The following is a 14,892-nucleotide window of genomic DNA, read 5'->3' as shown; positions in this document are numbered from 1 at the left end:
CGTTAAGGGATAAGAAAAGTGCAGGTTGGTTGAGGGAACAAACGCGAGTTAATGACATCTTAGTTGAAATCAAGAAAAAGAAATTGGCATGGGCAGGACATGTAATGAGGAGGGAAGATAACCGATGGTCATTAAGTGTAACGGACTGGATTCCAAGGGAAGGGAAGCGTAGCAGGGGGCGGCAGAAAGTTAGGTGGGCGGATGAGATTAAGAAGTTTGCAGGGTCGATCTGGCCACAATTAGTACATGGACGGGGTAGTTGGAGAAGTATGGGAGAGGCCTTTGCCCTGCAGTGGGCGTAACCAGGCTGACGATGATGATGATGATGAATGTCGGTTATACTGCAATAATAGGTCCCAACCCTCACTGGTAGAACTAGCTGCGCCACCAGTTGGTGCTACCAAACTGGTCGCTAAAATTCAATGTAATAGGGAACGTCAATAAATTCACTTAAGCTTTTGTCGACCGCTGGGAACGTCTACCATCCAAAAGCGGTGGATCTCAAAGTTTGCGGAAGCGCGTTAGCTGGTCCGCATTCTAGATAAGCTAGAGACGCTTGCAAAATTACAAGAAGAACAAAAAGTAGGGTATATGAAGTAGATATAGAGGAAATGCTACAGAGTGCAACGGATGTAGTAATACCTGATTAGTTCAAGTGGACTAGGCAGGTGACTATTTGTCGGTGCGCCGTTTCAAAGGGGATGTCGTTAGAAATCGTCCAACAACATGTCACACTTGCGTCTCTGGTAACCTAACACTCCGTAAAAGCAACACGTTTATAAACGGACAAGCCACAAAATTCCTGTTGTGCATTCTGCGGCATTCACCGCCGCTCTGTCATTCTCGACAGTGACTCACCGTTGTAGAAGGTCGCGAAAACAACCGTTGTGGACCGCGGCGCGATACAGGCAGCACGCGGCGCGAATTCGAACTCGGGATCGTCCGCAAACTGCGCAAGTGAGACGAGAGACCACGAGAATAACTCGCACCACGCAATAATAAGAAATTCGCTGCTAAAAAAAATATTCTAGCATTTGCGTAACTATTCAAGTTAAACCGGAACTGCGACGAAATTTCACTTCGGCTAAATTTCTCACGAACGAGTAGTGCGTACCGCCGAAGCAATCTTGGCAAAGCCGCAGGTCTGCTAATTGCACAGCTTTCTTGTTAGCAGCCTTTAAACAGCACCTAAGCAGACGACACGCGCACCTGGTGGTCGTCGTTACGACATATGTCGCAGCACGTCGCCTCCGAGATTCTTCAACACTCCGCGGGCGCCACCTTATCTCGGAGGTCATGACGAGCAGCAACGTGTTCCGGGTAATTCGTCACTTCCGGAGAGCGGAACTGGTGGCTTTTTTTTACTTTCGGTATCAAAAAACAGCTGTTTTTTGCGAGCTCTTCGTGACGCGTCCGCTTTTATTTCAAACGTCAAACACTGCACGAAGGCTTCCCCATAACTACATTACCTGAAACTGTAGGCTCCTTACGCGGTACAAACTTTCGTCGTATTTGGCCTTTAAGATCGTCCCGAACCCCTACAGGGAGGCTCTCGGGAAACTGTCCACTGTAACGCAAATGCATTATCTCGAGAAGTTTGAGTGGCGCCCGCTCACGTGTGACACCAGCTATAAGGACCTCCGCTGCAGCGCACGCTTACTGCGTGACGGTTGCTTGACGCGGTGTGTCGACCTGCTCTCCTTGCGTTTCTTCTTTTTTTTTCTTTAAACCTCGCGAGCCTGCAATCTGGTATGAAAAGTACGCGGAATATTCTAGAACACTATTCACCGCAAGACCGCCCCTCGAATCGTCTGCTAGCCGCCGGTGCGTACGCGTACATGGCGCAGATATCTTGTGAAGACATTTTGTTCCGTCGTTAGAACACGCGTCGTACTACCCTATCTGCTTTTTTTCTTTTTAGAGCGCAGCTCTTTGGCGTCCGTTCCTGGGTTTCGCGTCGTCGTCGTCGTCGGCCTCGTAACCAGCTCCGCCCCCCTTTCATCCCCCCAGCGCTAGCAGCGACCGACTGATACCGCTGGATGCCGCTGACGCCGCTAGAGAGTCAAGATAACGTGACTGCATAGAACACCGTCGCCGCCATGCAGAAAGAGGAGGAAAGGGTCCCCCCCCCCTGTTCTTGTGTGGCGGATAGGGTGCTCTTCAGTTGCCGACGCGCCGGTTATTCGTTGTCCCTGAAACCAACTCCGCAGCTGGGGTTGACTCACTATCGGCGTCAGCGGCATCAGTCAGTCGCTGCTATCTCTTCCCTCCTCCCTTTGTCGTGTTGTCCGCTTGCTGCGCGCGCTTCTGCCCCCATCGTTTGCCGCTGGGTGTACACGCCGCCCCCCTCCCCCCTCTTCCTGCGAGTCTCCGGTTGTCAAAGCGCCGGCTCGAACTTCATTCCTTTCTTCGCTCCTCCTCCAATGCAACCCCTGTGCGGTGGCAATCAGAGAGCCAGATCGGTGGCGGCGGATCTGTATATGTGCACCGCCCGAGCCGAAATTGCCGCTGCCGTTCGCCCTGTGCGGTGGCAATCAGAGAGCCAGATCGGTGGCGGCTTGACATAAAGACAAACAGCAATTTCCTAACACTTATGCGGGAGAACATCCCGTTCCTCTCGCTCGGAACACGTCCCACGGCTGTGACAACCTCGCGAGGCACTTGTATAGATCTCGTCTTTGAGAATCAAGCATTGGTGTACCAAGTCGAACATATATCAGTCTATTTCTCCGACCACAAAGCTTCCTTCATGACTGTCAAGAACTGTTAGTGGAGTCTTTGTTAAAGGAATACGTGTGAAAAATAAAAAAAAAATTCTGTGATAGCGCATACATGTGTTGCTCGATTTCTTTGCCTCAATCTATCGAAAAGGTGAAACAGCTTATTTGCTGCGCTCAAATTTCGAATTAGGAAGTAACGTAATCGTCGGTAATTTTTTTTGGCGGCGGCGATCTACAGTACTGTGTCTGTGTTGTCATCTCTCTGTTGTAATTAATAAAATGCATATACAGCGCGTCCCGACTGGTCGGTAGCGCGCTCCCATTGGCCCCGAGTGCCTGGACTTCGTTTTGCTATCCGGCGCATTGAATACATAGCAGTTAGGAGGTGTTTTTATGCCTCTATAAATTCCCTAGAAAGTCTCTAGAAATTAGGCGGTCGCTGCGGTCACAAAGCGCAGTGAAACTACTGTTACAAAGTAATCGCTTGTTAGTGCTATTATGAGCTGTTCCTGCTAACGATAGATTTTTTTACTATTATTATGAACTGTATGCAAGGTGACGTTAGTGCCTGTTAGACGGCGCTGGCTGCTCCTCTCCCTTAGCTCATAGAAGTAAAAGAATCTCAAAAAAAGAACAAATGAAGAACGCCATGACGACAATTCTAAAGTTCACATACACACAACGAAAACAATAGCTTCATTTCTGAAAAAAATTACCGACGATTACGTTACTTCCTAATGCGAAATTTGAGCGCAGCAAATAAGCTGTTTCACCTTTTCAATAGATTGAGGCAAAGAAATCGAGCAACACATGTATGCGCTATCACAGAATTTTTTTTTTATTTTTCACACGTATTCCTTTAACAAAGACTCCACTAACAGTTCTTGACAGTCATGAAGGAAGCTTTGTGGTCGGAGAAATAGACTGATATATGTTCGACTTGGTACACCAATGCTTGATTCTCAAAGACGAGATCTATACAAGTGCCTCGCGAGGTTGTCACAGCCGTGGGACGTGTTACGAGCGAGAGGAACGGGATGTTCTCCCGCATAAGTGTTAGGAAATTGCTGTTTGTCTTTATGTCAAGCCGCCACCGATCTGGCTCTCTGATTGCCACCGCACAGGGCGAACGGCAGCGGCAATTTCGGCTCGGGCGGTGCACATATACAGATCCGCCGCCACCGATCTGGCTCTCTGATTGCCACCGCACAGGGGTTGCATTGGAGGAGGAGCGAAGAAAGGAATGAAGTTCGAGCCGGCGCTTTGACAACCGGAGACTCGCAGGAAGAGGGGGGAGGGGGGCGGCGTGTACACCCAGCGGCAAACGATGGGGGCAGAAGCGCGCGCAGCAAGCGGACAACACGATAAAGGGAGGAGGGAAGAGATAGCAGCGACTGACTGATGCCGCTGACGCCGATAGTGAGTCAACCCCAGCTGCGGAGTTGGTTTCAGGGACAACGAATAACCGGCGCGTCGGCAACTGAAGAGCACCCTATCCGCCACACAAGAACAGGGGGGGGGGGGACCCTTTCCTCCTCTTTCTGCATGGCGGCGACGGTGTTCTATGCAGTCACGTTATCTTGACTCTCTAGCGGCGTCAGCGGCATCCAGCGGTATCAGTCGGTCGCTGCTAGCGCTGGGGGGATGAAAGGGGGGCGGAGCTGGTTACGAGGCCGACGACGACGACGACGCGAAACCCAGGAACGGACGCCAAAGAGCTGCGCTCTAAAAAAAAATGAGTCGAATTACGAGAACGTAAAATTCGCGACCAACTTCACTGCGACTTGAAGGACACGCTATTTTTTGCGACTGAGAGCCTCGAGATCGTACTCGGGCTCCAAAGTTGGGGTTTTCCAACGTGTGCCTGAATATCCCATCGAAACGCGACGGAGATCGAACCCGCGACATCGATCTCGGCAGCGCAACACCACAGTCACTGGACTACCGCGGCGAGTCCGGCCTTCATTGCTTATAGGCTACGGAGTAAGACATATAGGAGGTGAAACTCCCGTCAGCACGAGCGAGCGCGGGCGACCAGATAAAGTCACAATTGTTGTATGCGCCGACGGGGCCATATACAGTGGCGGCGCCATGCGGCGCGTCGTAGAAGCCGCAGCGAAAAAAAAAATGCAGCGCCCGGGCAGGCGGCTCCGGCCACTCCGGCGCGCTCTCAACGGCGGTAATTTCTTTCCAGGCCGCCAGGCGCCGCCTGCACGATAACGGCTCCGCGGGCTTGTGACCTTTTCTGGTCGCCGCAAACAGCGGAGTTTCCTCTTCTAAATGTTTCTTGCTCCGTGCTATAGGCTACATTATTCGCACATTTTAGTTGCGATCATTCCCCGCTACACAAGAAATGCACGAATAATGTAGTTCCGAGTAACTATACCCCGCAGTTAAAGGGCCGCGGAGCTCGAATAATGCCCGCTTGGAGAAATGTTTCTTTCATACTTAGCAGGTCGCAAGGGCCAAGCCAACAAATAACGGATTTCAACGGTTTTGGAACTTCCAACCATCGGGGGTCCCCAGAATTTACTTAACTTATTCTAACAATTGTTCACGTATATATCCTGAGTTCCGCAAGATATAATTGCGTCTTTTAGTCATTACTAAAGCATCAAGTAAGCAATGCACGTAATATCGCTCGTAACGAAACCGGAGTTCGACACGCACCCCTAAGTTTCGTTACTCGTGGTGTTACTCTTGGCAATCGACTAAGAGAAAGAAAGAAAGAAAGAAAGAAAGAAAGAAAGAAAGAAAGAAAGAAAGAAAGAAAGAAAGAAAGAAAGAAAGAAAGAAAGAAAGAAAGAAAGAAAGAAAACTGAAACTCAAACTTCGCAACATAGCGTCTCACTCGAAAATTGACCACTCGGCTGCTGTTGTTGGTGATTTCTATGGTTCCTTGAAGGGCCTCGACGCCATTCTCACGTTTCCCGTGCTTGAACGTCACCGCGTCGTCTGGTCTGCGCATCAAAAAAAAAAGAAAGCGAGACGCATACAGAGCTTGTGCCTAATACAAACGAACATTCGAATATAAATTCTTTGGCGAATGGTACCGCATTCGAACAACGTCGGTTTTACGCCTGCAGTGCCTACACTTCACCCCTTTCGTTGCTTGCAAGTATATCACTGAAAGAATATATGATAAAACTGCACTATGCAGAGGGCACCCTCTCGACAGATAAAGTGGATATTATGGTTATCCCCTTGAGAAGGGGTTGGAAGGAATCAAATGTCTCACGATCTATTCTTTATGTTCACTGCTTTTGCGCCACCAGTAATCCTGTCGTCTTTCACTATCTCCGCCGCCGATTCAAGTTTTTCTTTAGTATCCCCGAAGCCCATTGCCTCGGGCAGGATCACTATATGTCCTCAGTGACTTCTGGGTAGATACTGCGACCCTAGCAAATTATGTCCTACGGTTTCCGCGCCATCTCTACAAGCTACACAATTAGTGACGTCACCGGCAATTTTTTTTTCCCTGCAACACCCTGTTCTCGGACACCCTGATCTGCCATGGCTTCGAAAAGTAGTGCGCAGAGCACTACTCTGAATTGCCGTACGAATTTTCCGTTTCGTTTTGATTCGTCCCTGTTTTGATATACCTACATCGCTGGCTTCTCCATCACACCTATCCAGGAGGTAACTTCCGCCTCTCTAACTTCGCGTTTATTTACGTAGTATTTACTGGTTAGTTTCATTGTTCTCTTTCTCCACTGCGAGTCGATTTTTCTCCTCTATAAGCTCTTAAAAACATTAGCCGCCCGTCTATTTTCCGTCACATTCGTCGGTCGTTTTCTTTTCGAAGCAGATTTTGATTTGGGCTTCCAAGTAACGTAGTTGCGCAATAACGAAATTTCACCAATACTTCGAAGGACGCTGTCTCACTGCACCGCCTAATTTGTTGCCTTCCCAGGCGCCCCAAACGCACTCCTTCCAACAGCCCCTTAATTCATCTCTATTCCAGTTTGCACCTCAGATGTTAAGCACAACGCCGAGTCTCCATATGTAAGTCTAGGAGCCATAACCCTTTTCAAACGCCTCGTCGCACTACCTTACATTTGGCGAGCACACATTAGCGCTCTATGTTTCGTTACGGTTGCCCTCCTCTTGGCTATGGCTTTGAGTGCTTGTCCCTATAGTACTTTGCCAATGTCATCCTGCCTCTCTTTAATCTATATATTCCTGGGCATTTGTATTTTTCAACCCTGGGGATTTAGTTTTTCTGTTCTATGACAATCTGATCACAGGCGCACCGTTATCCACCGTAAGTTTTTCTTTTCTTTTTTTTTTTTGCACTAAACCGCAATACTACAGCAGGCGCCCTCCTCACCGCAAATATCTACGAGACTGCTTAATATCTCCTTGGCTATCTGCAAACGAGACAATGTCATCTACGTATATAAAATCCGAAAGACGTCGTTGTTTATACCGCATGTTGATACGATATATTCTAACCTACTTGACTCCAGCCTCCTTTCGATGCCTATTGTGTACTGCATCATAAAGAGCAGAGGTGATAAGTGGGCAACCTTGGCGCAATCCTTTTTGAATGTGAACCACGACCTACTGTTGTGAACTGTCTCATCGCTAGGGTTAGCCCATAATTCCCGTACCAATGCCTCCTTTACTATAGATGCCTGCCGCGTTGTCCGGTAAACTCGGTTCCATGCCCTCTCCCTTTTCTCGTCTCGCCGAAAAGGCAATGAGCGCCTCTCATGGCAAAAGCCTGCAACTTAGGTCACGAGCTGCAGCCTCTGAGATTACCATGGCATCTGTCACCGTCTCGGAGGCCCGCGAGAACGCTCGCTAACAGACGCCCGCGCATATCGGTAGGGTCGGTAGGGTGGCTAGAATATCGGCTCTACGAACGCGCCGGCGGAAACATTCGGCCGCCGCTGCCGCTTCCGCCGGAAGTTGAAAAGGCAACGAGCGCCGCCTCACGGAATTTGTGCTGAACTAAGGGAACCGCCGCTACAATGGGAAAGCGAGCAACGCGTCGGGAATCTAGTAAAGGAGGCATTGCCCCTACTCGTTTGTGCTTCATTATTCTCGTCGATTTCCTTTACTAGCGCTGTGTTGTCTTCCGCCCGACTTTCACTCGCAAATATGTTTTGCGAAATGTCTGCGTTTACGTTGTGGTACGAACCACTAATATCTAAACTAATACCCAGGAATGTCAAGTATAAAAGTTGATTTTCTGCAATAGCTATTTCTATTAGACTGGTGCAGAAGTAGCTTATCGTGCATGCGCATGTCTGTTCTAAAACCGTTTTGCAGTTCTCCCATTATATGTTGACCTCTTCTGTCCATACCTGAAACTTCCAATTTTGTGACATGCACTGTTAGCCTGAAAACTGTAACTGACGATGTCGTTATCGGTCTGTATGATTCTATGTTCGTTCTCTCTGCCCTTGTGGTACAGCTGTACAAATATGTGCCTCTTTTTGGACGTGTTCCAAACGCCCCTAATCAAACAACTGTTCAAATTGGCGCAAAATCTTACTAGTGCTGCCATCTACATAAGCATTTAGGAAGCTTCACTGCGTGTTTTCACTTTATTCCGTCAAGTGGCGCGGACAGCACATTACTTTTAGTGTTCCTGTATATGCTCCCGCAGGTGCTCCCTGCGGGAGCATATACAGGAACACTAATTACTTTTTTGCAAACGCCTTGATTACGGTTCGGTGCCTGCTGCTGTGGCATGTGAAAAAAAAAAACTCGCTGAAAACGCCGCTTCAAGACGCCCGGTTAGTGAATTGTTTTACCCGTTCACCAAATGGAACCTAGTGATTGATATGAAACCACGAGCAGACATTTTGGGTGCCCTAATCGTTCACTGTTTTACAGCGAAGTTGTTAGCCTCTCGGTGGTCGGCATTTTTGGTGTCCGTTAGCGAAAATGCGGGCCGATCTCGGCGGTAGTGAAGCGCCAGGCGCCGTGGTTCGCACCCCCGTAAGGCAGAGGCTTCAATTAGCACTCAGCAAAGCGAAGCGAACGGCGCATACATTCTTCGGAATCACGCATACTGCATACAGCACAGCATACGTTTCAATAAACAATAAGCTCAAAATAAGCATATCCGGACCCCATAATTGATGATAAGGGGCTCCCGATAGCTGTGGATAGCTGCCGCGGGGTGACGGCAGCTCGCGACGTGGGGAGCGACATCCCTGCAGCCTTTCGTGTGTAAAAGAACCAGCCTAGCAACTTATTTCAATATGTGGCGGCGTGCTGTCAGAATTACCATTACTCCCATTGCTACCATTATACTCTAAGGCAACAAAACATTGCATGCCCCCCTCAGCAGTTGCAGCGATGGTTTTCAACAGCTTCGCTGGACGCCCGCTTTCGCAGGGACGGGACGGCGAGTCAATTTTTTTTTAGTCAACTTTCCCGGGCACTTGCTTTTTTGGCTGGCGTTGTTAGGGAAAAGCGGACGGGTAAATCGCACCGATCAAGTCGCACAGGCCGTGCATTTGCATTTTTTTGTCTGAACGCGGATTTCTTTTTTTTTCATAATCGAAATTATAGCTCGCAACTCGTTCCTCGACCGATTTACCTGCTTGGCGAGCGAAGTCGCGCGGGCCCGTGTGTCCACAGGTCGCCGGTCGCCTTCGGGCTTGCGCGTCTTTGTCGGCGTGAAAGCAGAGCGTCGCGAGCCGATAGCTCTAGCAGTTAGAGATACTAATATACTTAACTATAAACTCATTACGGGTCGCAGCCTTACACAGGAGGAGGATGTTGCCCTCTTATTTGAATTGCCTGACAACCCAGAACTGACTGACGACGAGGGGGACAGCGCAAGAGACGAGGATTTCGTTCCAGGGGAGGCCAGTGACGGTGTTCCTGCTTCTACCAGTTTGACTTCGAAGCGAAGGCGCTTGTACTGGAGAAAAAGACCAGCGAGAAAGAAAATGGCGCGCGAGTTGGTCCACGCTGCTCATTCGGAAGACAACGACGACGCTCCGTCAAAGAGCTGGACTAGTAACCTCCCCAACAGTACATTAGAGTGGGGGAGAACTTGTCGCTGGGCGAGTAGGTTGGGATCTGATGAATACATAGTTGCGCCAAAAAAAAATAAGGAAAAGAAAGGAAAATAAACGCTTGGGAGGAAGAATCGATCTGTCGTTTCGTACTCTCCCTCCCAAGTCTTTATTTTCCTTTTTTGGCGCAACAACGTATTCATTAGTACTTCAGAGGTACCGAAAACGTGGGCCCGCTGTTCTGCTCTGAAGCTCATTTTAACCGCAAAAAAAAAGGCATTCTTCCTGTACATTGATGAAGAAGTGCTTGACGTTCTTGTTGCACAGACAGAGACGAACAGGTATGCCCAAGAAAAAGCATCAGCCGGCCTAGGCACCACGTTCCTAAGCAGAAGTGTGAACCCTAATCAACACGTGTACTTATATGAGAGCAGTGACAAACGTTTTGTTACGTGGAAGGAATAAGTGATGACGTTTAAGCGATTTCAAGCAATCCTCAACTGTCTTCATTTTACAGACCTTTCAAAGCTGAAAGGCGCTGAGATGGTTATGATCGACTCGGAAAAGGCCGTCCTCTTGTCGATACCTTTAACGAACGTTCCAAGCGGCATTACACCCCTTCATCTTATCAAGAAGTGGGTGAGACCATGATACCGTTCAAAAGACGATCCTCTTTGAACAGTACATGCCAATGAAACCCATCAAGAGCGGGTAAAAGGTCTGGTGCCGGGCCGATTCTGAAACAGGATACCTCCTACAGTTGCAGATTTACGAAGGAAAAGGCGGTAACCGGACCGCTGATCTAACACTAGGAGAGCACGTCGTCTTCTCACTCTCCGAGGATGCCCAAGAGGGTTATCAGCTTGTTTTTAATTGACACATATTTTTTTTAGTACCACGCGACTCCTTGAAGTGCTTTCCGAGAAGGGCATTCTTGCAACTGGCACTGTGCTCGTCAACCGCAATGACTTCCCTCAAATGATCAAGAGTGACGACAAGCTCAAGAAAGAAGAGCATTTGTGGTGGTCCAAAGGGCCAGTAACTGCGGACCAATGGAAGGACAGCAAATGTGTCACTGCCATGTCAAACTTCCACAATCCGAAAGCAGTTGTAGAGGTCAGCCGAAGGCTTTCTCGTGGCGCTCTTGTAGGATCGAGTTACCCGCCCGAAGGCGATATCTGATTACAACACCTGATATATATTTGATAAGAAGCGCAGTGCGTATACCCAGCAGGCCACCGCTCTAAGTAAAAGTTGGCACTGGATTTTCTATTATCTACTGGACGCCTACGTTGTAAATGCTTTCGTGCAGTTTTCCACGCAGTATGGAACCACGCACTTGTTATTTCGGCTTTTCCTTGGCCGCAGGCTACGTTCGGCTTGACCGCAGGCTAATAAATGGACAAACCTTCAGGGCGCCGCAAGGGAGGACTGTCACCCATAAGAACAAGAAGTAGACTGCAAGTGGTCAGCAGATGGTAGGAGCGCCTGACGACATCAGTTTTCTCGGCCAAGGCCATCACCCAGAGAGGTCGGCCAGCCGACGAAGATGTGTAGGTGGTACTCCACCGCGCAAAAGCAGGTTCGAACAAGCTTTCTGTGCAGCGAATGCCTAGTTCCTCTGTGCGTTGAACTTTTTAAGACATTCCGGAAGTGAACAGCACCACTGTCTTTGTAAATATCGTTCCTGTTAGACATTGCCTTTTCGTTTTGAACCGCCTGTGAACAGTGGTACAAATGTGTAACACATTTCATTTCTTGTAGTAAAGTCAGCGGTACATATACGTACCACTTTTCTTTTTCCAAAATCTGCTGCATCAAAGTTCTTGAAAAACGTGTCAAACAACTTTTGCCGTCCTGAATGCTGTTCTTCAGTTTTTAAGAACCAAATTTAAAATAAAAAGCACCTCAAAAACGCTCTCGAATTACGTTCACCCTACTATGTTGTCGCCAACTCTCGTAAAAAAAAAATTTTTCTCCACAATTTTTTCAAATGATTTTTGTAGTGCGTCCTTGCTTTTTGGCCGCAGCTTATTGATTAGCTTCGCCGGTATTCCAGCCAACCTTGTTGCGGCACAGCTTGCTAGTTTTCTCTTCCCACTTTTACGGCGAAGCTGTGTATAGCTACCTTTCGGCGGTGGCACTTGTTCCTCCGTCTACGCGTAGCGTCGACAAGAAAACATTTTACTCTCCAGTTTCTCGCGAATGCTCTAGAGCTCTCAATTTAACGTAGGTATCTTGGGGAAAATCCTACTGAAATTGGCCGCTACATGTATTCTTTACGCCGAGTTTCATTTACTTGCCATAATTACTTAGTTCACAGTGAAGTCGTAAATGTTACAAAATTCCCGTCCGCTGTAAGTGCATGGCCGTCTGCGGAGGGAAATGGTTACAGAAAACGGCTTTAACTCTTGTTTTATCGAAACTATTCCGAAACAAATTATATGACAACTAGCGGTTAACACGACTCTAACATTGCGCCGAGTTTCATCTACTTTTCATAATTACGTAGTTCGCAGTGAAGCTGTAAATATTGTGGAATTCCCGTCTGCCATGCGACGGTACTTGCACACTTCACAAAAGAATCAATCGCTCTACAGTCAAAAGATGTATTCGTTGCTTATGTCCTTGAATAGTGGTAATAATAATAATAATAATAATAATAATAATAATAATAATAATAATAATAATAATACCTATATTGCAAAGATAAGTCGATTAAGGTAAAGCACACCACAGCTTCCCTGCTCGTCCTTCTTCACAAGGTGGAAGGGCTGATTTTTTTTTCCCCCTAGATGACGTTGTTCAGGAGCAGTTTCTTTTATGCATCAATGCCCCCAGGCCTGCACTTTCACTACTTTCGAATGGTTTTGCTACGCTTCCGATAATGTATTTCATTGCGTCGACACGACCAGGGATCATCGACAAACCTGTACAATTGTATTTTTTCTCCTTAGATATTTCGCGTCATTTCGGAAAACATTTCAAAGTTCTTTAGGTTGTCCCACAAACTCCTGAAAGCCAGCGATTATTTTTGTCCAACTTCCCATTCGATCAGGTTCCGGATTTTCCGCTTCTTCTGACCGCACAAGTCCCATTCTTCGTCTGTTTTCTCTTGTGCCTTTTTCGCATGTCTGTGCTATCCGGATGCCTTGCACAGGCTTCTTCGATGGCCTTCCCGATTTCCCCATTCCACCAACTACGTGTTTTTTTATCTTTTAGAAGTCCACCGGAATACGTTCTTTATTTTTTAAACTATTACGTGCTCTATTTTGCTGCAGTCATCCGGTGTTTCTGTATTTCCTGCTCCGACCTAGCATGTTGCGCACTACAATTAACCTCTCTGCTTCCGCGTGATTTCGACAGCGCTGCTGCTTCTTTCAAGCTCTTCTCCGCTTGCTTCCCGGCTCATATTATGCACACCGATTTGTCTACGCCTACCACACTACTTCGATCCGAACCTACGGGCACAACCTGCAGCGGCACAGAAGAGCCATATTCAATCTTTCTTTGGATTTAGTGATGTAGGGGGATAGCGCGAACGCAGTCCCCCACTACCAAAAATTGCATGCCCCATCTGCCCCAGTTTGGGGTAGTGGCAGGGGTCAGCACGAGCGCAGTGCAATGCCCGCGCCTCTCCCTGGGGACACCGCCTCGCTGATCACGGTAATCCCGGCACCAGGTAAGTATGCCGAGGGACGGTCTCGCACGGCCTCCACACTCCGCGGAGACGGCATACTCGCCTCGGTTTGGGATGAATTGCCCGACGCAAATTACGCCGTTTACTGAACAGTTTGGTCACTGCGTTGGTAAAAGTAGGGATACTTTTCATCTCTCCCTCGGGCCTTTTATTGAGATGCATCAATTGGTGCACAAAAGATTGAATAAGCTACATTGAGTGCTCAAAAGCAACAAATATCTCCGACAACGTCAAGCTTCGCGTTGTCGACTGGTGGCGGAGCCACTTACCACCACCGCCGTAATTGCAACCATAGTGTTTCATACAAGTGTATTCATAAACTCTATGAGTATATTGCAGGAAAATTGCAAAAATATGCGACGGCATGGCGACGGGCGGTGGTAGCGTATACATATGTCGAGATTCGGACCGCACCGTTACAAGAAAACAATTGGACAACCACAACTCCCGACAGATGCCTTACAGGTCGGAGCGAACAGCACGTTTCTACAGTGAAATCTCGACGCAGCTATATGCTGCACTGCACGGCTTCTCGTTACTTAAAAAGCACGAATGCGGTTGAAGCAGTACGAAATCCCGCGGTGTTTTGTTCGAGCTATGACGAACTGTAGTCGATTGGACAATTCCTGTTTTACAAAGAATATTCGGCAACCGGATAATCCGTTCGTGTCGGCGGAAGCGACGGAGGATAGAAAGCTTTGTCACAAGTGTTCGCAAGTTTGTGAGCGCACGGCCAGTTTTCATCAAAAGTGAACCACGCTGCGGTCTATTTCTGACCTTGCATTTCACATCGCTGAGCGCATCGATAAAGCACAACGTCGCCGCGAAGATCTGCTACCACCAAATTAGGTTCTGTAAGTATACGGGCCTGCGTGAGGCGAAAGAGTCATTTGTGATACGTTGGGGTGTTTTGCGTCTGCAGGATATCTAGGTTCGGCTATGCAGCTAGATCTCTAGCAAATGATGATGTGCAAAAAACCATGCTCACACGAAACGGCTAGAAATATCTTTGAGAAATCCTTTAGGTTTAGGGGCCTGATTAAAAGAAGCCAGGAATTTTCCTTTTGTTTTATTTACCATGTGCTCACAAATTGATTGATTCTCTGACAGATAAAGCAAACAAGTTGTTTGTGTATATACATACGTCACTTTAAAAGAAACCTGTTCCCTAAGTCATGCAATTGTGCACCTCATGAAAAGTTTTCACTGTTTTCTTATGCCCATGGAAAAGCTTGGGGAAGACAGGGATTTCCAATTCATTACAGCCTTTATATATATAAGCTGCATTGCATGCTCATTGCAATACATTTGCTCAGAGTGGAGGCATATGCAAGAAAGTGTGAATTTGAGTACGTGTTTGGAATAAAGTATGGATATGAATCACAGACAGATTCAAGAAATCCAAGTGTATTTGCAACAAAAATTTCGAAGAAATTACCACTTTGCATAAAGCTGTGCTTGACATATGTGACTCATGGGCATGCAGAGA

At 47.7% G+C, this 14,892-nt stretch overlaps 1 protein-coding gene and 1 non-coding gene across 6 annotated transcripts in view; both read right to left on the bottom strand.

The window, feature by feature from the left end:
- The window catches only part of LOC142590147 (uncharacterized), a 92,918-nt gene that overhangs the window by 23,161 nt on the left and 54,865 nt on the right, over positions 1-14,892 (bottom strand). For 4 of the 5 annotated variants that reach the window (XM_075702037.1, XM_075702034.1, XM_075702036.1 and 1 more), the window contains exon 2: positions 5,572-5,680. In XM_075702037.1, coding sequence (XP_075558152.1) covers positions 5,572-5,680 — 109 coding nt within the window. Of the gene's footprint in view, positions 1-858; positions 937-5,571; positions 5,681-14,892 lie in introns of those variants that run through there. The other variant, XM_075702035.1, reaches the window with a different exon arrangement.
- Positions 13,230-13,393, bottom strand: LOC142591735 (U1 spliceosomal RNA). The gene has a single exon (XR_012830499.1). It is a non-coding gene; the product is annotated as a U1 spliceosomal RNA (small nuclear RNA).

The sequence above is a fragment of the Dermacentor variabilis genome, chromosome 8, assembly GCF_050947875.1.
Source record: "Dermacentor variabilis isolate Ectoservices chromosome 8, ASM5094787v1, whole genome shotgun sequence".
NCBI lineage: Eukaryota > Metazoa > Arthropoda > Arachnida > Ixodida > Ixodidae > Dermacentor > Dermacentor variabilis.
This window is presented reverse-complemented; position numbering and strand designations above follow the sequence as displayed.